Source organism: Somniosus microcephalus, unplaced genomic scaffold (genome assembly GCF_052327205.1).
Source record: "Somniosus microcephalus isolate GS21.2 unplaced genomic scaffold, FLI_Smic_1.0 unresolved_chr2, whole genome shotgun sequence".
NCBI lineage: Eukaryota > Metazoa > Chordata > Chondrichthyes > Squaliformes > Somniosidae > Somniosus > Somniosus microcephalus.
The window spans coordinates 83506715-83530624 of NW_028225180.1; the positions used below are offsets into that span (position 1 = coordinate 83506715).

Consider the following 23910-nt stretch of genomic DNA (forward strand, 5'->3'; position numbering starts at 1 on the left):
GGCCAATACTTAGCCCTCAACCAGCATCACTAAAACAGAATATCTCGTTGTGGTTTGCGGGATCTTGCTGTGCACAATTTGGTGGCTGCGTTTCCCTACATGACAGCAGTGACTAAACTTAAAAGTAATTCATTGGCTGTAAAGTGGCTTTTGGATGTTCTGAGGTTGCGAAAGACGCTGTATAAATGAAAGTTCTTCCCGTTCTTCTGAGCGCAAGATGGTGGAAAGTCAAAATAAAACGGAGCAGCAGTGATTGGGGGGGTGCATTTCTCGACCAGCGCTGATTCTGTGAGAAGCTGCTCGTACTGAATCCTTCTGTTCAAATTTAGAGACAAACCACATGCGTTAATCCTGTGAGGGTGGGGGGGTGGGGGGGAAAACGAGGAATCGCGAAGCCTGAAGATTGAAGAGGAAACTGAGGGAGGTGAGGAACTCTACAGTTCTGGGATCCTGGGATGGGAAGGAATGAGTTTGGGTTGGAGACGGTGCGATGAGTTTTGGTCCTGGCCATACTCCTCCTTCCACCCTCCGTAAACTTCAGCTCATCCAAAACTCGGCTGCCCCGTGTCCTAACTCGCACCAAGTCGCATTCGCCCATCACCCCCTGTGCTCACTGACCTATTGGCTCCTGGTTAAGCAGCGCCTCGATTTCAATATTCCCATCCTTGTTTTCAAATCCCTCCATGGTCCTCGCCCTCCTCCCTATCTCTGTAACCTCCTCCAGCCCCACAACCCCGAGATATCTGCGCTCCTCCAATTCTGGCCTCTTGAACATCCTCGATTTCCATCGCCCCACCATTGGTGGCCGTGCCTGCAGCCACCTGGGCCCTAAGCTCTGGAATACCCTCCCTAAACCGCTCCGCCTCTCTCTCCCCCTTTAAGACGCTCCTTAAAACCGACCTCTTTGACCCAGCTGCCCTAATTTCTCCTTGTGTGGCTCGGTGTCAAATTTTGTTTGATAATCGCTCCTGTGAAGCGCCGCGGGGTGTTTTAGTGCGTTAAAGGCACTGTATAAATGCAAGTTGTTGCTGTTTGGTTGGAACACAAGTGAGGGGGCAGTGGCGTGTGAAAGGTGCAACAGTAAACACACACTGACCTGTCCTGATGAAGATGAATGCTGTGTACGCTCCGAACACCGCAGTGTACGAAAACTGAAAAACTGGGAAGAAAGAGTAATGAAATCACTTGGATTAACCCAGGTACGGCCAGATCTTACTGTAACTGCCTTATCCATGTTGTAAATCTATCGAGCATCAAATACTGACCTGAAGGGAATCACAAAGACACGTGCTTATTGGCCCACAGACCATGTGCACAGTTATGGTCTCTGCACCTAAGGAAGGATATAATTGCCTTGGAGGCGGTGCAACGAAGGTTCACTAGATCGATCCCTGGGAGGAGAGGGTTGTCCTATGAGGAGAGATTGAGTAGATTGGGCCGATACTCTCTGGAGTTTAGAAGAATGAGAGGTGATCTCATTGAAATGTAACCCCTTCACGGTTCTCTAGATATATGTGAGATGTGGTCTCTGTTGTACAGTATTCTATAGTCCAGTAAGGAGATCACTACTACAATGGCTTAATTCTAATTATCTTACTTTATAGCTTTAACGTCAGACAGTATAAGAAGATTACGGGTCAATGACCTAAATTAGACATTTGCATACATTAGAATGAATCTAGACATAATAAACATACATTCTCCATTTATATGGATTCAAAGGAGAATCTGTCCCTGTGTCCAAATTCGAGTGCACTCTTTCGTTGGCGCGCTTAAGTTGGAGCTCATGGTATGTATAATGTCTGCGATACTTACGACTCCGAACCCCTTCGTTGAATTCTCTTCACGATCACTGAATCCCACTTTGAGTTCTGGATGCAGAGCTACTAATACGAAGGGCGGCGGCCGAGTTTGGAAGCCCGGGACGGGATGCGGCAGCCATTTGCCTCCTGAGCCCTCTTTTTTTTTCCCCAGTCGCTCGCGTTTCCCGCTCGAAAAACCCAACTCCACCCCTTCCTCCTGGGGTTTCTGCCTGGAGACTGCGCAGCCTCACTGTCTGCAACAGTTGATACTGGTGCAGAATTATGGAAAGTCTGCTCTTAGTCACATTGTGTCCTTAAAAGTTCTTGCCGTACCTTCACATGGGCAACTTTAACCCAGGGATTTATAACAATGATAATAGTGTCTAAGTTAAAGATTGATAACCATACTTAGCGTACATAACATTTCCAGTGGGTATTACAGAAACATACAAGATTCTGAGGGGGGATTGACAGGGTAGATGCTGAGAGGTTGTTTCCCCCTGGCTGGTGTGTCTAGAACCAGGGGTCACAGTCTCAGGGTAAGGGGTCGGCCATTTAGGACTGAGATGAGGAAGATATTTTCACTCAGAGGGTTGTGAATCTTTGGAATTCTCTACCCCTGTGGATGCCGAGTCGTTGAGTATATTCAAGGCTGAGATCGATAGATTTTTGGACTCTCGGGGAATCAAGGGATATGGGGATTGGGCGAGAATGTGTTGAAGTAGAAGATCAGCCATGATCTCATTGAATGGCGGGGCAGGCTCGAGGGAACGTATGGCCGGCTCCTGCTCCTAATTCTTATGTTCTTATTTTGTGATCTGGTGTTCTTCCCTTCTCTTCTGACTCACACTGGGCTTTGGTGCGAGAGGTGCAGCAGCTCTGCAGTCCCCAGCCCAAGTGACCATTCTTCCCATGACACGCCAGCAGCCTGTTCCACCATGGTGGGGCCAAACCGGGCCTCAGCCAATGTCCACACACCAGCTCTTTTCAGCAGAGGGTCACTGAACAGTGATCGGGAACCCCGGCTGAACTTTCTCTCCACGGCTGCGGGCTCTCTCTCTGTCTCTCTCACTCCGTCTCCCCCTCTCTCGCTCCGTCTCCCTCCGTCTCTCCCTGTCTCCGTCTCTCCCTGTCCCTCTCCGTCTCCCTCGCCGTCTCTCTCGCTGTCTCCGTCAGACTGGTCAAGAAGGTAAGAGCCCATGGGATCCAGGGCAAATTGGCACATTGGATCCAAAACTGGCTTAGTGGCAGGAGGCAGTGGGTGATGGTCGAAGGTTGTTTTTGTGACTGGAAGCCTGTGTCCAGTGGTGTACTGCAGGAATCGGTGCTGGGTCCCTTGCTGTTTGTAGTGTACATTAATGATTTAGATATGAATGTAGGAGGTATGATCAGTAAGTTCGCAGATGACACGAAAATTTGTGGAGTGGTAAATAGCGAGGAGGGAAGCCTCAGGCTACAGGACGATATAGACGGGTTGGTCAGATGGGCAGAACAGTGGCAAATGGAATTTAACCCTGAAAAGTGTGAGGTGATGCATTTTAGGAGGACTGACAAGGCAAGGGAATACACAATGAATGGTAGGACCCTAGGAAGGACAGAGAATCAGAGGGACCTTGGTGTGCATGTACATAGATCCCGGAAGGCAGCAGGACAGGTAGATAAGGTGGTTAAGAAGACATATGGGATACTTGCCTTCATTAGCCGAGGCATAGAATATAAGAGCAGGGAGGTTATGATGGAGCTGTACAAACTGCTAGTTAGGCCACAACTGGAATACTGTGTGCAGTTCTGGTCGCCACACTATAGGAAGGATGTGATTGCATTAGAGAGGGTGCAGAGGAGATTCTCCAGGATGTTACCTGGGCTGGAGCGCTTCAGCTGTGAAGAGAGACTGGACAGGCTGGGGTTGTTTTCCTTGGAACAGAGAGGCTGAGGGGGGACCTGATTGAGGTGTACAAAATTATGAGGGGCATAGATAGGGTAGCTGGAAAGGAACTTTTCCCCTTCGTAGAGGGGTCAATAACCAGGGGGCATAGTTTCAAGGTAAGGGGCAGGAGGTTTAGAGGGGATTTGAGGAAAAACCTTTTCACCCAGAGGGTGGTTGGAATCTGGAACTCACTGCCTGAAAGGGTGGTAGAGGCAGGAACCCTCACAACATTCAAGAAGCATTTAGATGAGCACTTGAAACGCCACAGCATACAAGGCTACGGACCAAGTGCCGGAAAATGGGATTAGAACAGAAAGGGCTTGATGGCCGGCGCGGACACGATGGGCCGAAGGGTCTCTCTCTCTCTCTCTCTCCCTCCCTCTCTGACACACACACACACGCACCACACAACTCCGCCACATACGCACTGCACGTCCCACACGCCGCATACAGCACAAACACGCACTGAACCGCACGCACACTCAGCACGCACACCAGTTGCTCAACACATTATTTGCTAACTTTGCACAGACTGGGGCTCAGTCCTGGCGCCTGGCTGCTCGGCTCAGCTCCACCCCCCCCCCCCCCCCCCCCCACCCAGCTGAGTGGGTAAAGGCACTGGCCTGTCGGGTGGGGCGGATTTATATTTCGCAGGCCGGGTTTTGGGAGGAGGGGGGAGAGCGGGCGGGGACCTCTGTTTTTCCACTCAGCCCTCCTTCTCCAGGCCAAGCATCGTCTGCGACCGGATATTCTGACCCCTGCCCGCCAGAACGCCAACCCCGGCTGCTGTCCCGAACATAACGTGGGGGGTCGGGGGGGCTTTCCCTCCAGGTCCATCCTTGCCTGGAAACAGGCTCCTGCCTGGCACCTTCCAGCAGCAGGGTGGCAGTAACTGGCAGCTCAATGGCATGGGGAAAGGAAGACAAACTGCTTCTACGCGGCGTAATTGTTAAAAGGAAATTCTGAACCGGACATCAAAAATGTCTGGTTTCATAAAATTAAAGCCAATTTTTCCCCAAATGATGTCGAGGTGTGAAGCTGATAATTATTAATTGGGCTGAAATTATCCTGTGATATTATAGAAACAGAAAAATAGGAGCAGGAGTCGGCCATTCGGCACTTCGAGCCTGCTCCACCATTCAATATGATCATGGCTGATCCTCTATCTCAATACCATATTCCTGCTCTCTCCCCATACCCCTTGATGCCTTTTGTGTCTAGAAATCTATCTATCTCCTTCTTTAATATATTCAGTGACTTGGCCTCCACAGCCTTCTGTGGTAGAGAATTCCACAGGTTCACCACTCTCTGGGTGAAGAAATTCTTCCTCATCTCTGTCCTAAATGTCCAACCCCGTATCCTGAGACTGTGACCCCTCGTTCTAGACCCCCCCCCCCACAAAGCCGGAGGAAACATAGAAACATAGAAGATAGGAGCAGGAGTAGGCCATTCGGCCCCTCGAGCCTGTTCCGCCATTCAATGAGATCATGGCTGATCATCCAAATTCAGTACCCTGTCCCTGCCTTCTCCCCATATCCCTTGATCCCTTTAGCCTTAAGAAATATATCTAACTCCTTCTTGAATATATTTAATGAATTGGCCTCTACTGCCTTCTGTGGTAGAGAATTCCACAGGTTCACCACTCTCTGGGTGAAGAAATTCTTCCTCATCTCTGTCCTAAATGGCTTACCCCTTATCCTTAGACTGTGACCCCTGGTTCTGGACTCCCCGACCATCGGGAACATCCTTCCTGCATCCAGTCTGTCTAGCCCTGTCAGAATTTTAAACGTTTCAATGAGATCCCCTCTCTCCGTCTCCCTCTCCCCGTCTCCAGGCGCAGTCGACCCAATCTCTCCTTATACGACAGGCCTGCCCATCCCAGGAATCAGTCTGGTGAACCTTCGCTGCACTCCCTCTATGGCAAGTATATCCTTTCTTAGATAAGGAGACCAAAACTGTACACAATACTCCAGTTCATTATCACACGTTCATGCCCCCAATTTACTCGATCTGTTAATCCATTTAAAAGAACAAGCTGGCATCCATTGAAAAAAACCAATGCAATTCCACGATTTCACCCAGTGAGGTTTGCAGTGAATTTATCATCATCAGCAAATCTCAAGCGGGAGAGCTGTACAATATCAATATCGCCCGCTTTACACGATCGCCCGGAGTCGACATTACCCCCCACCCCCCCCACTGTATGCCCACCCTCACGTCACACACACTGACACAGCGCGTGCCCCGCCCGTCACATACACTCCCAGCCCCACCCTCGTCCAGTTTCTGATTCAAAATCCTCCCGCCTGCCTGCCGCGCCACGCGCTTCGTACCTGCAGAGAGGAAGATCCCCGCCACCGTTCCTTGTCTGAACTTCAGGAGCTCGATCACGTGGTGAAAATGAGCTGGGGAGGGTGGGAGAGAAAAAGAAAAAAGGAGGCAGAAAACGACGTCAAGAAATGTTCTCTCCTCCCCTCCGGACGACGGAGAGCCGCGCTGGGCTACGGTTCCGCAGGCGCCCTCCTTCCCCCCAAGCCCAAGTGGCTATTGTTCACGCGCCAGTCTATTTAGTGAGCGTTGGCAGACTATTCAATCATTGGGGGTGGGGGAGGTGATGGGAGGAGGCATCACAACAAGCCCGTGTTCACACGAGTGTTACTGGATAGCGATCTGGAGCACAAAAAATAAAAACGGCTTTAAAAAGAAAATGCCACGTCTTGCCTAAGATGCCCCATGAGGGGGGGGGTAAACCCGGATCAGCTCAATTGACTGCAATGGGGTCCGTGACTTAGGGCCACCACCGGAAGCATTGTACCCCAACCAGTGGCGCATTCCTGAGGCTGACCTTGTGCAATAAATGAGAGATTCCCAGATGGGTCACCGGAGTGGCCAGGCGAGAATGAAAGCCAATATTTTTTATTTTATTTATGGGATCTGGGCGTTGCCGGCAAGGCGCCAGCATTTACTGCCCATTCCTAACTGCCATGGAGAATCCCCCGATATGAGGGGTGGGGAGTCTCAATCGATGTTTCCTTCCCTACAGCCGCCGCCTTTGTAGCGGTTTGGGTACAACCGAGTGGCTCGCTCGGCCATTTCAGGGGGCGGTTAAGAGTCAACCACTTTGCTGTGGGTCTGGAATCACATATCAGCCAGACCAGGTAAGGACGGCAGATTTCCTTCCCTAAAGGACATTAGTGAACCAGACAATCCGGGTCATCATTACTAACACTAGCTTTTTATTCCAGATTTATTTAATTAACTGCCGTGGTGGGATTTGAACTCGGGTTTCTGGATCATTCGTCCAGGCCTCTGGATTACTAGTCCAGTAACATAACCACTATGCTACCGTTCCCAATATATGAGGGGTGGGGAGTCTCAGTCAATGTTTCCTTCCCTCCAGCCGCAAACAGGGGACTGGGGGGAAAGAGCAGACGGCACTGCCTTTAGACTTGAGCTTTAAGCCACGAATGAGCAAGCTCGGTACTCCGGAAGCCTTCAAGCCCGGGCAAGTGCCTTTTTTGCACAGTCCTTCCCAACCCCGAATGCAACACCGCGCTCACCCAGTCAAACCCACTCACCAACTCCAAAGAAAAGCGGGCAGGTTATGATGGCACGGCTCAGGCCAGTGCAGGGTACCAGCATGGGCAGCATACACGCCCGGAACACCAGCTCTTCGGTCAGGGGGGCCACCACCTGATTCCGCATCCAACGCATGTCCGCCAGGCACTGCACCCAAAACCGCGGGTCTGGGAAAGAGATGACAGCAGGATTACTAGAGGTTTAACTCGAACTGTCTCCTCGGACAGGAGAAATATGTGAAACTGCTGGGGACAGACTAGCACATTTCCCTTTTCGGATTTGTCCACATCACTGTTCACTGAATGGATAAAGGCCCACGAAGTACTACACAATGACCGTACAACTTGGAAGGTTTTTTTTAAAAAATTCATTCACGGGATGTGAGCGTCACTTCAATCGCCCATCCCTAATCGCCCTGGAGAAGGTGGTGGTGAGTCGCCTTCTTGAACCGCTGCAGTCCGTGTGGTGAAGGTACTCCCACAGCGCTGTTAGGTAGGGAGTTCCAGGATTTTGATCCAGCGACGATGAAGGAATGGCCGATATATTTCCGAGTCAGGATGGTGTGTGACTTGGAGGTGGTGGTGTTCCCATGCGCCTGCTGCCCTTGTCCTTCTAGGTGGAAGAGGTCGCGGGTTTGGGAGGTGCTGCCGAAGAAGCCTTGGCGAGTTGCTGCAGTGCATCTTGTAGCTGGTACACACTGCAGCCACGGTACGCTGGTGGTGGAGGGAGTGAATGTTTAAGGTGGTGGATGGGGTGCTGATCAAGCGGGGCTGCTTCGTCCTGGATTGGTGTCCTGCTTAAAGTGCAGAGTCACACGTTGACCGCCCTAGCTACTGAGACACAAGGGAGACATTTGTGCTCCCGGAGAAGAGCCAGGAGATTGATCCCAGCTGTCACACGGTTGGGTTAGGACAAAAGACTGAAGAAACTTGGGCTTTTCATCCTTGAAAGAAGGTGACGGACAGGATACCACCCTGAGGCATGCAAAAAAGAAAGCACTTGCAGTTATATCGCCCCCTTCACCACTTCGGGACGTCCCAAAGCGATTTACAGCCAAAGAAGTATTTTTTGAAGTGTGGTCACTGGTGTAATGTGGGAAACACAGCAGCCAATTTGCTCACAGCAAGCTCCCACAAACAGCAATGTGACAATGACCGGATCATCTGTTTTAGGTGTTGGTTGAGGTGTAAGTTTGTTAAAGACACAGAAATGGTATGTCTGGAATGGTACTTCGAGCTAAACTGTAACAGGAGGAGAGGTGGACACAGGGTGTGACAAGCAAAAGGCAAATTTGGGACTGCGAAGTTGTTTACGCACCAAATGATTAACAAATTGAGTGGACTCGTGTTAAGGAAGTAGAGGGAAAGCCCTGGAATCACAGAATTTTAACAGCACAGAAAGAGGCCATTCGGCTCATCGTGGCTGTGCTGGCTCTCTGAAAGAGCTTAGTCCCGCTCCCCAGCCCCTTTTCCCACCCCGGTTATCATTTAGGGAATGGTTGGACAGCCAATGAAGTACTTTTGAAGTGTAGTCACTGTTGTAATATGGGAAATGCGGCAGCCAATTTGCGCACAGCAAGCTCCCACAAACAGCAATGTGATAATGACCAGATCATCTGTATGTGTTATGTTGGTCGAGGGATAAATATTGGCCCCAGGACACCGGGGTAGAACTCCCCCTGCTCTTCGTCAAAATAGTGGCCGTGGGATCTTTTACGTCCACCTGAAAGAGCAGACGGGGCCTCGGTTTAACGTCTCGTCCGAAAGATGGCACCTCCGACAGTGCAGCACTCCCTCAGCACTGCACTGGAACGTCAGCCTAGCTTTATGTGCTCAAGTGCCTGGAGTGGGACTTGAACCCACAACCTGCTGACTCAGAGGCGAGAGTGGTACCCACTGAGCCACAGCTGAGAAGAGCTGAGCCCTGCAGTCCAGGACGCCATTAAGGTCGAGACGAGTAGGGGAGGAGACGAGGTAAACCTGGAAGCAGCAGGTCGGTGAAAGAAAGACCTTTGTTCACACAGCCCAGTTGGACATCCTGGAGAGATGCATGTTGGACATCTTGGGGAGTTCAGGGTTAACAGTCAAACTTCTTTGCGTCTAAAAGCAACAAGCTTTCCCAATATAAACAGGATGACTTGGAAGCGCCGTGAGGAGAAAGCATGGCTTGTCTTCTGATATGTAAAGTGCTTGTGTAAGGAAGTAAGTGTTAGTGATAAAATGTAACTCTAGGGTAATTAAAAGATAACAGTTGGTGAGGCTTTTTCTTAAAAGGGTTTAGGGACTGTTCTTGTTTAAAGGAAGTCGTTCTGAAGTAAACAAACTACAAATGTTTACATATATCTCTTCCCAAACCCTTTTCAAAGGAGTTGGGAATAGATACGTGGTACAGGCTTATCTATGACATTTCCCTTTGATGTAGGCAAAATTTGGTGTCTAAAGGATCATAGTTTTGAACAGCATGCCAGGAGGGCTCAGAAGATACAGAAACCGAATATCCACTCTCTGTTTACGGTTAAAGGCCGATTACCTTTTTTACTGTGTATCAATAAAGTCTGTCCCGTACACTCCGCTACGCAGTCCCGTGCTTACTCGAAACGTGTTGTTGTGAACCGGAGGAGAAAGGATAGGTTGACTGCTAACAGGTACCTCATCACAATCAACCGATCACGAATGTCTAAAGCGCCTCGTGCACAAGGAAATACATTGCAGTGCAGTGCAGTCCAATTAGGGTCGCCAACCCCGGGAGAAAAAAAAACCGTAGGGGCATTAAAAAAAAACGGTGTGTGTTTTTAAAAAAAAAAAGTTTCTTTGAATACTTTTGTCGATTAGTAATAAAAGTATTGGAGATGAGAGAGAAAAAAAAAATTGCTGTTCGACCGACGGTCAAGAATCACCCAATCGGGAGGTAACGAAGGGTCTGGTGGCGAGGATTGACGTGTCGGGCGACCAATGGCGGGAGCGTTGAGGGGGGGGGGGCCGGGGGTCATGTGATGTAACCGCCAGGGTTACGTCCAACCGGAGTTGGCGACCCCCAAGTCCCCTTGCCGTGTATGCAAAAGAGCAGCCATTTTGCGCACAGCAAGGTTCCTCAATACGACGATAAGGTGTATGTGTGTTTGCTGGGGTGAGTTGAGGGAGGGGTGTTGAGCAGGTCACCAGCCGACAGATGAGTCTTTCACCCAATCAATCAGTCAGTCTGAGCTGGATTTGATCGCAGGTCCCAGAGACGAAAGGCCAGGGTCTAACTAATAAACCAACCGATTCCCTTTTATTTCGTCTATATTTCTCTTCCAGCCTCTTCTATGTCCTGTCCGCTCGTCCTCAGTCGAGAAATAAAAAAAGCACTTTACTCTTGGGTTTCTGTTAATGCTTTTGAGTTGTCAAAATGATTTGTATTTGAGCCCCACTCCAAGACTACAGCACCTAGTTCAGTAAGAGGGGGGAGGGAAGGAACGCTGCATTGTCGGGGGTGCCGTCTGATATAATAAAACTCACTACGCACTTGGTTCGAGTATAAAGCAAGGCTTTAATCAACTTGTTTCAAAACATGGAGGTCTAGTTATCTTTCACTAGTTCCTGTTTTCAAAATGTCCTGGTCAAGCTGGGCCCACGCCCGAGTATTTATACTCCTTGGACGGCGCCACCAGCTGGTCAAGGAGTGTTATTTCATGAGTCTTTCTTCATGGATCATAAGATTCATAACACCGTCATTTGGATGAGACTATAAACTGAGACCCCCCTGTCCACCTTTACCTGTGTTTCAGGTAGGCACTCAGCATCCCAGGCCACTATTCAAAGCAGAAAACCTGCAGAACACTAGTTATTGTGCAAGTGTGGAGCTTTAAACCAGATTCGCTTTTATTACCGCGTTCTAAGCTGCTACTAGCCCGGTTAAGCCAGGCACCAAAGGCACAGACTCACCTAGAAACAGCTTCACCCCATCGATGAAATCCCACGGATAGTCCATGACCAGCTGAATCAGTGGCCCGAAGAACAGCACCTGCCAGACACAGAGAAATATTTTTAATTCTATGAGGGGACACTAGGCTCCACACGAGCCTCTTCCCACTCCTCTTCATCTCACCCTATCAACATAACCTTCTATTCCATTCTCCCTTCAGCTATGAAGAGAGACTGGACAGGCTGGGGTTGTTTTCCTTAGAGCAGAGAAGGCTGAGGGGGGACCTGATTGAGGTGTACAAAATTATGAGGGGCATAGATAGGGTAGATAGAAAGGAACTTTTCCCCTTAGTAGAGGGGTCAATAACCAGGGGGCATAGTTTCAAGGTAAGGGGCAGGAGGTTTAGAGGGGATTTGAGGAAAAACTTTTTCACCCAGAGGGTGGTTGGAATCTGGAACTCACTGCCTGAAAGGGTGGTAGAGGCAGGAACCCTCACAACATTCAAGAAGCATTTAGATGAGCACTTGAAACGCCATAGCATACAAGGCTACGGACCAAGTGCTGGAAAATGGGATTACAATAGACAGGGCTTGATGGCCGGCACGGACACGATGGGCCTCTTTCTGTGCTGTATAACTCTATGACTATGACTCATAAGCTTATCCAGCTTCCTCTTAAATGCATCTATACTATTCGCTTCAACTACTCCCTGTGGTAGCGAGTTCCACATTCTCACCACTCTCTGGGTAAAGAGATTTCTCCTGAATTCCCTATTGGATTTATTAGTGACGATCCTATATTGATGGCCCCTCGTTCTGGTCTCCCCCACAAGTGGAAACATCTTCTCTATGTCTACCCTATCGAACCCCTTCATAATCTTAAAAACCTCGATCAGGTGAGCTCCAGCCTGTTCAATCTTTCCTGATAGGTATAACCTCTCAGTTCTGGGATCATCCTTGTAAATCTTTTTTGCACCTTGTCTGGTGTCTCTATAACCTTTTGTAATATGGAGACCCGAACAGTGCACAGTACTCCGAGTGTGGTCTAACCAAGGCGAGACACAAGTTCAACACAGAGAGTCTGCAAAGGGATATAGATAGACTAAGTGAGTGGGCAGTAAGGTGGCAGATGGAGTATAATGTCGGGAAATGTGAGGTTATTCACTTCGGTAGGTGGAAAAACTGATTTTTTTTTAAATGGCAAGAAACTTTCAAATGTTGGTGTTCAGAGAGATTTGCAAGAAACAGAAAGCTAGCATGCAGGTACAGCAAGCAATAAGGAAGGCAAATGGCATGTTGGCCTTTATTGCAAGGGGGTTGGAGAATAAGAGTAAGGAAGTCTTGCTACAATTGTACAGGGCCTTGGTGAGACCACACCTGGAGTACTGTGCACAGTTCTGGTCTCCTTATCTAAGGAAGGATATACTTGCCTTGGAGAGAGTGCAACGAAGGTTCACTAGATTGATTCCTGGGATGAGAGGGTTGTCCTATGAGGAGAGATTGAGTAGATTGGGCCGATACTCTCTGGAGTTTAGAAGAATGAGAGGTGATCTCATTGATTCTGAGGGGGATTGACAGGGTAGATGCAGGGAGGATGTTTCCCCTGGCTGGAGAGTCTAGAACCAGGGGTCACAGTCTCAGGATAAGGGGTCGGCCATTTAAGACCAAGATGAGGAGGAATTTCTTCACTCAGAGGGTTGTGAATCTTTGGAATTCTCTGCCCCAGAGGGCTGTGGAGGCTCAGTCGTTGAGCATATTCAAGACACAGATCAATAGATTTTTGGACTCTAGGGGAATCAAGGGATCAGGCGGGAAAGTGGAGTGGAGGTCGAAGATCAGATCAGCCGTGATCTTACTGAATGGCGGAGCAGGCTCGAGGGGCTGTATGGTCTACTCCTGCTCCTATTTCTTATGTTCCCTGCATAACATAAGTTCTTAAAAATAACTGTGTTAGTCTCTAGTTTCACAGAGAAGCCTGCCGGCCGGCACCCCCCAACACCATTCGGACTTGACTTACTCCATCCCTGCACTCACCATGGTCAGTAAGAGTGGAAGGCAGGCGGCAGCAACAATCCCCTCCAAATGGACCCCCATTAGCTTCAGCAACGACGGACCTGTCTAATCAAAACACGCAAGAAGTCAGATCCGCCGACCACGCTCGGCATGTACTAAGCAACGTGGCTTCAACTTTTTATTTTTAATTCATTCACGGGATGTGGGCATCGCTAGCAAGGCCCAGCATTTATTGCCCATCTCTAGTTGCCCTTGAGAAGGTGGTGGTGAGCCGCCTTCTTGAATCGCTGCAGTCCGTGTGGTGAAGGTGCTCCCACAGTGCTGTTGGGGAGGGAGTTCCAGGATTTTGACCCAGCGATGATGAAGGAACGGCCGATATATTTCCAAGTCAGGATGGTGTGTGTGACTCGGAGGGGAACGAACGCCGAGTTAAAACGTATAAAATTCTGACTGGGCTAGACAGACTGGATGCAGGGAGGATTGAAACGTATAAAATTCTGACCGGGCTAGACAGACTGGATGCAGGGAGGATTGAAACGTATAAAATTCTGACCGGGCTGGACAGACTGGATGCAGGGAGGATTGAAACGTATAAAATTCTGACTGGGCTAGACAGACTGGATGCAGGGAGGATTGAAACGTATAAAATTCTGACAGGGCTAGACAGACTGGATGCAGGGAGGATGTTTCCCCTGGCTGGGGGGGGGGGTCTAGAACGAGGGGGTCACAGTTTCAGGATACGGGGTAGGACATTTAGGACTGAGATGAGGAGAAATTTCTTCACTCAGAGGGTGGTGAACCTGTGGAATTCTCTACCCCAGAGGGCTGTGGAGGCCAAGTCACTGAATATATTTAAGAAGGAGATGGATAGGTTTCTAGACACAAAAGGCATCAAGGGGTATGGGGAGAGAGCAGGAATAAGGTATTGAGATAGAGAATCAGCCATGATCATGTTGAATGGCGGAGCAGGCTCGAAGGGCCGAATGGCCCACTCCTGCTCCTATTTTTCTATGTTACTTGCTAACCCCGTGTTCAAAGCCAGCACCATCCCAACCAGCGCCCTGCTCGAGGGGGATACTGAATCACGGTGCCAGGTCGTGGTGATGGGAGCGCGGGTCTGTCAGCTCTGCACTGCAGATGGTAACAAGTACTGTGCCATCACTAGGATTGCAATAAAGCATTATTATGGTGGGTGTGCAAAAAGCTGCTCGTTTGATCTGTGAAAAGCACCCGGCTGTACAACTGTCCGTTCGAACTGGGTTGTGTGTTGGGAGATAGCACTTCGAACTGGGTGAAGTACAATTCTGAGATAATGCACATCATGAGAGAGAGTGTCGATTGAAGTGCAATTTCTGCGAGAGCTTTATTGGTGCCCACCCGCCGCAATGTTAATCACATCTTTAAGTGTCGAATAGATGTTTGGCCTTCCAATCAGGCAGGATAGAGAGATCAACTGGACAACACTAGTGTAATAAAAGAAAGGCTACAGCGCCTTTCACCACCTCAGGACGTCCCAAAGCGCTTTACAGCCAATTAAGTACTTTTGAAGTGTGGTCACTGTTGTAATGTAGAAAATGCGGCAGCCAATTGGCGCACAGCAAGCTCCCACAAACAGCAATGTGATAATGACCAGATCATCTGTTTTGTTATGTTGGTTGAGGACGAAATATTGGCCCCAGGACACCAGGAATAACTCCCCTGCTCTTCTTCAAAATAGTGGCCGTGGGATCTTTTACGTCCACCTGAGAGCGCAGACGGGGCCTCGGTTTGACGTCTCATCCGAAAGACGGCACCTCCGACAGTGCAGCACTCCCTTAGCACTGCACTGGTGTGTCAGCCTTGCTTTATGTGCACAAGTCCCCTTGGAGCGGGACTTGAACCCACAACCTTCTGACTCAGAGATGAGAGTGCTACCCATTGACCCACAGCTGACACCGTATCAACTCTGTCACCTTTGAATCCAAATATTGGACTGGTGAAAATTGGAGTCTGGACTGTCTCCTTGATGAGAATTTGGAGTTAACAGTAAAGCATTTCAGGGGTGACTCCCTGATCCTGCACTCCAAAATGAGAAACAGCATGCTGCACAGGAGGCCACAACACTTGTAGCCCCGATACTCCGACCCACGCTCCTCGTAAGAGCCGGATCGCTGAAATACCCCATCGTCAATCCCGAGGACCCGCCAACCCCAAATGAAAAAAAAGTCCGCGATCCAAATTCAACAGTCGATGTCTATTTCAGAGCCACCACGTCTGTTTTTGGTTCATGTCTTATAAAGTGCTTGATGCAAATGGGCAACTCTGCAGTATCAACTAGCATTTATACAGTGCCCTTAACGTAGTAACACGTCCCAGGGTGCTTCACAGAAGCGTAAATCAGACAAAATTTGCCTCCGAGACACATAAGGAGATATTAGGACAGGTGACCAAAAGCTTGGTCAAAGAGGTCGGTTTTAAGGAGGGTCTTAAAGGCAAAGAGAGAGGCGGAGAGGTTTAGGGAGGGAATTCCAGAGCTCAGGGCCCGGGCAGCTGAAGGCACGGCCACCACTGGTGGAACGATTATAATCAGGGATGCTCAGGAGGCCAGAATTGGAGGAGCCACAAAGATCTGATCCACTGGGAGCAGTCAGGCAGAATCCCAATCACCGACAGTCACCCTTTGGTGCAGTACAGAGCCACAGAGGTTGACGAGCGCACGGACGTACCTTGAAACCAGTGTACTGCCGCCACACCCAGAGCCATAACGGAGAGAGCGCCGAGACGATCAGGACGCTGGTGAACCGTCGTTTGATCACAGCGGGGTGATCCCTGTTACACACAAAAAAAGAGTCATTCTTTCAAACTGAAGGGCCCCACATTGCAGGTTGCAAAGACAAAGTACATAGCGGTTAGGTAATGACAGCGTGTCATCTTTTACATTCCACCCGAAGGGGCAGATGGGGCCTCGGTTTAATGTCTCATCCGAAAGACGGCACCTCCGGCAATGCAGCACTCCCTCACCTCAGTACTACCCCTCCGACAGTGCGGTGCTCCCTCAGTCCTGTCCCTCCGACAGTGCGGCGCTCCCTCAGTCCTGTCCCTCCGACAGTGCGGCGCTCCCTCAGTACCGTCCCTCCGACAGTGCGGCGCTCCCTCAGTACCGCCCCTCCGACAGTCCCTCAGTACCGCCCCTCCGACAGTGCGGAGCTCCCTCAGTACGGCGCTCCCTCAGTACTGCCCCTCCGACAGTGCGGCGCTCCCTCAGTACTGCCCCTCCGACAGTGCGGCGCTCCCTCAGTACCGCCCCTCCGACAGTGCGGCGCTCCCTCAGTACCGCCCCTCCGACAGGCGCTCCCTCAGTACCGCCCCACCGACAGTGCGGCGCTCCCTCAGTACCGCCACTCCGACAGTGCGGCGCTCCCTCAGTACCGCCCCTCCGACAGTGCGGCGCTCCCTCAGTACCGCCCCTCCGACAGTGCGGCGCTCCCTCAGTACCGCCCCTCCGACAGTGCGGCGCTCCCTCAGTACCGCCCCTCCGACACTCCCTCAGTACCGCCCCTCCGACAGTGCGGCGCTCCCTCAGTACCGCCCCTCCGACAGTGCGGCGCTCCCTCAGTACCGCCCCTCCGACAGTGCGGCGCTCCCTCAGTACCGCCCCTCCGACAGTGCAGCGCCTCCGACAGTGCCGCGCCTCCGACAGTGCCCCGCTCCCCCAGTACTGCCTCTCCGACAATGCGGTGCTCCCTCAGTACCGCCCCTCCAACAGTGCAGCGCCTCCGACAGTGCCGCGCCTCCGACAGTGCCCCGCTCCCCCAGTACTGCCTCTCCGACAATGCGGTGCTCCCTCAGTACTGCCCCTCTGACAGTGCCCCGCTCCCTCAGCACCGCCCCTCCGACAGTGCCCCGCTCCCTCAGTACCGCCCCTCCGACAGTGCGGCGCTCCCTCAGTACTGCCCCTCCGACAGTGCAGTGCCTCCGAAAGTGCCCCGTTCCCCCAGTACTGCCTCTCCAACAGTGCGGCGCTCCCTCAGCACCGCCCCTCCGACAGTGCGGCGCTCCCTCAGTACCGCCCCTCCGACAGTGCGGCGCTCCCTCAGTACCGCCCCTCCGACACTCCCTCAGTACCGCCCCTCCGACAGTGCGGCGCTCCCTCAGTACCGCCCCTCCGACAGTGCGGCGCTCCCTCAGTACCGCCCCTCCGACAGTGCGGCGCTCCCTCAGTACCGCCCCTCCGACAGTGCAGCGCCTCCGACAGTGCCGCGCCTCCGACAGTGCCCCGCTCCCCCAGTACTGCCTCTCCGACAATGCGGTGCTCCCTCAGTACCGCCCCTCCAACAGTGCAGCGCCTCCGACAGTGCCGCGCCTCCGACAGTGCCCCGCTCCCCCAGTACTGCCTCTCCGACAATGCGGTGCTCCCTCAGTACTGCCCCTCTGACAGTGCCCCGCTCCCTCAGCACCGCCCCTCCGACAGTGCCCCGCTCCCTCAGTACCGCCCCTCCGACAGTGCGGCGCTCCCTCAGTACTGCCCCTCCGACAGTGCAGTGCCTCCGAAAGTGCCCCGTTCCCCCAGTACTGCCTCTCCAACAGTGCGGCGCTCCCTCAGCACCGCCCCTCCGACAGTGCCCCGCTCCCTCAGCACCGCCCCTCCGACAGTGCCCCGCTCCCTCAGTACTGCCCCTCCGACAGTGCGGCGCTCCCTCAGTATTGACTACTGCTCCTCCGACAGTGGATTCGGGGAGCTCAATTTCAATGAAAGTTTCAAACTATCCTAAAAAGAGCTGGACGTTCCCCTGGTGTCCGAGCCAACATTCTGCCGTCAACCAGCATCAACAAAAATGTTCATTCATTTCATTGTTTTTTGTGGGATCTAGCTGTGCACAAAATGGCAGAATATGAAATAGACTGGCTAAGTACAATTTTTTTAATGTACTGATACCAATACATGACATGGTCTTAACGGTGATGCGGACATGGACACAAAGCAGCACACACTGAAGAAACACAAATCTTCAACAACACAAATGCCTATCTGCCAAGTCTCATATTTTTGAACAGACAAAAAAGAACACAGCTTCTGCACCCCACTCTGAAAATGGAAGATTCCACTGTATCGCAGGCAGATCTGTGTTAAACCAAATGCCAATTAAACTGGCAGGTTTGCAGGTTGTAAAATCTTTGAATTCCCAAGTTATTTCTATCTCAATTGCAAAAGGCAGAAACATCGACAAGCACGTCACAAATTTCTGTCTTGCAAAACTCTGGCAAGGAGAGAGTGGAACTCACTTTACAAGTCTGCACTGGTGCTGTTCGGATAATTGCTTTCTGCACAAGCGGACTTAACTTCCACACTGCCTTTACGCTCTGCTTTGTTATGCATCAGGGCTTACAATTTATCGCTGTTGGGTGAAGCAAACTCACGCCCACTCCACTCTTCCAAAATTAACCGTGTCTTGACATTCGAATAGACAGACCTTGCAATCAATCTAACCCCTGGTAACCTGCCACCCATTTGCAAGTCATGTGCAGACTCGAAAGCTTTTTTTTAATAAAAAAAACAGCACAATTAACTTGGAGTTTGTTTGCAAAAGAATTAAACACAGACAAGTAACAGAAAATGCACAAACAATGTCTGAAAAGAGGGGGGGGGAAACAGATTAACAGTTCAGGTTGAGGCCCCTTGTCCCAGCAGACCTGCTGTGCACTTGCATAATTTTTTTGTTATTCCAAATTTCCATCATTTACAGTTTTCTTTTAGCCAGTGGCTCAGTGACAGTCGCCTCTTGAGTCAGAAGTTTGCGGGTTCAAGTCCCACTCCAGAGACTTGAGCCCAGAAATCTGGGCCGACACTCCCAGTGCAGTACTGAGGGAGCGCCACACTGTTGGAGGAGTAGTACCGAGGGAGCGCCGCACTGTCGGAGGGGCGGTACTGAGGGAGCGCCGCACTGTCGGAGGGGCGGTACTGAGGGAGCGACGCACTGTCAGAGGGGCGGTACTGAGGGGGCGCCGCACTGTCGGAGGGGCGGTACTGAGGGAGCGACGCACTGTCGGAGGGGCGGTACTGAGTGGGCGCCGCACTGTCGGAGGGGCAGAACGGAGGGAGCAACCGCACTGTCGGAGGGGCAGAACGGAGGGAGCAACCGCACTGTCGGAGGGGCAGAACGGAGGGAGCGCCGCACTGTCGGGAGGGGCAGTACTGAGGGAGCGCCGCAATGTCGGAGGGGCAGTACTGAGGGAACGCCGCACTGTCGGAGGGACAGTACTGAGAGAGCGTCGCACTGTCGGAGGGGCAGTACTGAGAGAGCGCCGCACTGTCGGAGGGGCAGTACTGAGGGGGCGCTGCATTGTCGGAGGGGCAGAACAGAGGGAGCAACCGCACTGTCGGAGGGGCAGTACGGAGGGAGCGCCGCACTGTCGGAGGGGCAGTACTGAGGGAGCGCCGCACTGTCGGAGGGGCAGTACTGAGGGAGCGCCGCACTGTCGGAGGGGCAGTACTGAGGGAGCGCCGCACTGTCGGAGGGGCAGTACTGAGGGAGCGCCGCACTGTCGGAGGGGCAGTACTGAGGGAGCGCCGCACTGTCGGAGGGGGCAGTACTGAGGGAGCGCCGCAATGTCGGAGCAGCAATACTGAGGGAGCACCGCACTGTCAGAGGGGCAGTACGGAGGGAGCACTAGACTGTCGGAGGGATAGTACGGAGGGAGCGCTGCACTGTCGGAGGGGCAGTAGAGGGAGCGCCGCACTGTCGGGAGGGGCAGTACTGAGGGAGCGCCGCAATGTCGGAGGGGCAGTGCTGAGGGAACGCCGCACTGTCGGAGGGGCCGTCTCGAGACGACAGTGCTCCTTCAGTACTGGCACGGGAGTGGAACCTTCTGAGTCAGAGGCCAAGGTGCTACTCAGAGCCTCAGCTGACACTTAGAAGGGGAGTCACTTTGCAACTTTTCTTTTTGCATTGTATAATTGCTGCAGAGAGAGAGTGTAATTTGGGTCCCTCTCTCCCATTTTAGGAGGGGGTTGGCAGAAATGCTGCTCTTTCTTTCTCTCTCTGCAGCATTGCAATGGGAGTGTGGGGAGTGGAGGGAACAGACCCCGGCGTTGCCATGGCGACAGACTCCCCTTCCTCCCCCCCAACTCAACCAACCCCAGGCGGTTGCTATGACGACGCCTCCTTCGCAGAGTCGCGGCGGTTACCTGGGCAACTGGCTCCTCCAGACGTACAGGCTGCCCACGTAGCCGCAGGCCAGCAGCAAGCAAGAGGCGGCCGAGACCGAGCAGAGCTGGGCGCCGCCGCCCTGGTCCGCCATCGCTGGAGCAGGCCGGCAACTTCCGGCGCTCGCAGCCAGCGGCGCGGGGATTGCACGCCATCCAAGCCCCGCCCACTCACTCACACCCTTCCCCATTCATAAAATTTCACACACACACTCAGCACCACGAGCCTGCACTGCCACCCCAGCCTGCTGCACTCACTATTTGATCAAGGAGGAGGCTGCTCAGTTTTTTTTTGCAATGCTCCTGCCCAGCTCGGCTTCTCTTTGCATTGCAACCAGTGAGGAGACAATTTGCCCCAGTCTCATCAACCCCAATGAATAAGTAATCTTTAATTCAAAAGTGCTGAGGGAGCGCCGCGCTGTCGGAGGGGCAGTACTGAGGGAGCGCCGCAATGTTGGAGGGGCAGTACTGAGGGAGTGCCGCACTGTCGGAGGGGCGGTACTGAGGGAGCGCCGCGCTGTCGGAGGGGCGGTACTGTGGGAGCGCCGCACTGTCGGAGGGGCGGTACTGAGGGAGCGCCGCACTGTCGGAGGGGCGGTACTGAGGGAGCGCCGCACTGTGGGAGGGGCGGTACTGAGGGAGCGCCGCGCTGTCGGAGGGGCAGTACTGAGGGTGCGCCGCACTGTTGGGGGGGCGGTACTGAGGGAGCGCCGCACTGTCGGAGGGGCGGTACTGAGAGAGCGCCGCACTATCGGAGGGGCAGTGCTGAGGGAACGCCGCACTGTCGGAGGGGCAGCACTGAGGGAGCGCCGCACTGTCGGAGGGGTGGTACTGAGGGAGCGCCGCACTGTCGGAGGGGCAGTACTGAGGGAGCGCCGCACTGTCGGAGGGGCGGTACTGAGGGAGCGCCGCACTGTCGGAGGGGCAGTACTCGGAACGCTGCACTCTTGGAAGTGCTGTCTTTCGGATGAGATCCTAACCCATCTGCTCTCTCAGGTGGATGTAAAAGATCCCATGGCCACTCTTTGAAGAAGAGCAGGGGAGTTCTCCCCGGTGTCCTGGGACCAATATTTATCCCTCAACCAACATTAATAAAACAGATTATCTGGTCATTATCACATTGCTGTTGGTGGGAGCTTGCTGTGCGCAATTTGGCTGCCGCGTTTCCTACATTGACTGCACTTTAAAAATAATTCATTGACTGTAATGCACTTTGGGACGTTCTGAGGTAGTGAAAGGCGCTATATAAATGCAAGTCTTTCTTTCAAATCATATAAAAGGAGCAAGGAAACTGATCAAATTAAATAATACTATTTGCTATATTGGCCAGGCACTGCAGTCCCTGTGGTGTCCATTGGTTGCGGAACGCCGCAAGCATACCAGTGGCCACCACGTGCTCCCTCTCCCACTCTCGGTTCTAGTTGGGAGCGGGATCAGGCTTTAACATTTTGCTGATTTTAATGCCTGAAAATCCTTGCATTTGTAATTCTTTGTTACAGGAGACACTACTGCTCCTGCTCCCCGACAAGTGACAGAGTAACGAAGGAGAAACTGTTTCCAGTGGCAGAAGAGTCGGTAACCAGAGGACGCAGATTTAAGTTGATTGACAAAAGAACCAGAGGCGACATGAGGGACAAAACAATTTCCGCAGCGAGTTGTTGTGATCTGGAATATGCTGCCTGAAAGGGCGGTGGAAGCAGATTCAATAGTAACTTTCAAAAGGGGAATTGGAAAAATACTTGAAGGGGAAAAGTTTACAGGACTGTGGGGAAAGAGCAGGGGGGTGGGACTAATTGGATAGCTCTACCAGAGAGGCACAATGGGCCGAATGGCCTCCTTCTGTGTATCATTCTATGATTCTAATGTAAAGAAAACTGAACTTTTCTTTTCGCAGGGTCATCAGGAACCATCTCTGAAACCAGAGGTTATTTTTATTCGTTTATGGGATGTGGGCGTCGCTGGCAAGGCCAGCATTTATTGTCCATCCCTAGTCTCCCCTTGAGAAGGTGGTGGTGAGCCGCCTTCTTGAACCGTTGCAGTCCGTGTGGTGAAGGTGCTCCCACAGTGCTGTTAGGGAGGGAGTTCCAGGATTTTGACCCAGTGACGATGAAGGATCGGTGATATACTAAGTCAGGATGGTGTATGACTTGGAGGGGAACTTGGAGGTGGTGGTGTTCCCATGCGCCTGCTGCCCTTGTCCTTCTAGGTGGAAGTGGTCGCAGGTTTGGGAGGTGCTGCCGCAGAAGCCTTGGCGAGTTGCTGCAGTGCATCTTGTAGATGGTACACACTGCAGCCACGGTGCACCGGTGGTGGAGGGAGAGAATGTTTAAGGTGGTGGATGGGGTGCCGATCAAGCGGGCTGCTTTGCTCTGGATGGTGTCGAGCTTCTTGAGTGTTGTTGGGAGCTGCACTCATCCAGGCAAGTGGAGAGTATTCCATCACACTCCTGACTTGTGCATGGTAGATGGTGGAAAGGCTTTGGGGAGTCAGGTGAGACACTCGCCACAGAATACCCAGCCTCTGACCCGCTCTTGTTGCCACAGTATTTATGTGACTGATTCAGAACCAGTTTAAAAGGCTTTCTAACGTCTGGTTTCATAAATCTCACTTCCTGCTGTCGACATCTCTGTGGGTAGTGATAATAGTAGCAGCTTTTATGCAGAGCCATCAACATCAGAGAAATTTATGGAGTGAGCTTTGTAACAACAACTCGCACTGCTATACAGAGCTTCTCACGTCAGAGCAATATCTCAGTGGCGAGAATGTGGAACTCGCTACCACAGGGAGTGGTTGCGGCGAATAGCACAGATGCAGTTAAAGAGAAGCGAGATAAACGCACGAGGGAGAAAGGAATAGAAGGATATGCTGATGAGGTGAGATGAATGAAGTAAGGTGATAGGTGGCTCGCGTGGAGCATAAACACCGGCACGGACCAGTTGGGCCGAATGGCCTGTTTCTGTGCTGTAAAATTCTATGTAACCCCATGTCTCGAGGGCTTAATGAGAACGACCGCACAGGAAAAGAAGGATTTTTTTTTTGGAGGGAGGGCGGGGAGAGATGAAAGATAGTCAAAGAGAAGGGCTACTAGAGGGAGGTAGAAATTGCAGGCATGGTTAGCTGTACTGGAACTGTGTAATTCAGAAATCAAGTGATTGGCTTGCATGATATTAATTATTTAAATTCTGTAATGTGCTAATAAAAGCACTTCACAAAGGAAAAGCTAAGTGGTTCAGAGGGCACCCTAGAGGGAAGAATCACAATGACTGAAGGATTGGCCTCTGGTGAAAGAGCAATTGTTCGGAAGCAGAGGAGTGGAGGGTGCAGGTAGGGATGTACAACTTGAATAGATTACACAGAGAGAGTGGGGCAAGATTACTTCTGGTAGAAAAGATTATAAACCCATGGAGATTTTTTTTTTAACCAAAACGAGCGTCTCTCACCCTGGAAGAGCGAGACCTGATCAGGTTATTTCACAATGGTGAACGAATTGCTGATCCAGCACGT

The 23910-nt window shown here is 51.8% G+C and overlaps 1 protein-coding gene across 2 annotated transcripts in view; it reads right to left on the reverse strand.

The window, feature by feature from the left end:
• rce1a (Ras converting CAAX endopeptidase 1a) overlaps positions 1 to 20577 on the reverse strand; it is a 28117-nt gene extending 7540 nt beyond the window's left edge. Inside the window, exons 1-7 of one of the 2 annotated variants that reach the window (XM_085976250.1) lie at positions 20389 to 20577; positions 15929 to 16031; positions 13245 to 13324; positions 11232 to 11310; positions 7308 to 7475; positions 6063 to 6134; positions 1097 to 1159 (exon numbers count right to left, since the gene is read on the reverse strand). In XM_085976250.1, coding sequence (XP_085832376.1) covers positions 1097 to 1159; positions 6063 to 6134; positions 7308 to 7475; positions 11232 to 11310; positions 13245 to 13324; positions 15929 to 16031; positions 20389 to 20562 — 739 coding nt within the window. In that variant the 5' untranslated portion in view covers positions 20563 to 20577. Of the gene's footprint in view, positions 1 to 1096; positions 1160 to 6062; positions 6135 to 7307; positions 7476 to 11231; positions 11311 to 13244; positions 13329 to 15928; positions 16032 to 20388 lie in introns of both variants that reach the window. The other variant, XM_085976251.1, reaches the window with a different exon arrangement.
• Positions 20578 to 23910: the final 3333 nt, after the last annotated feature.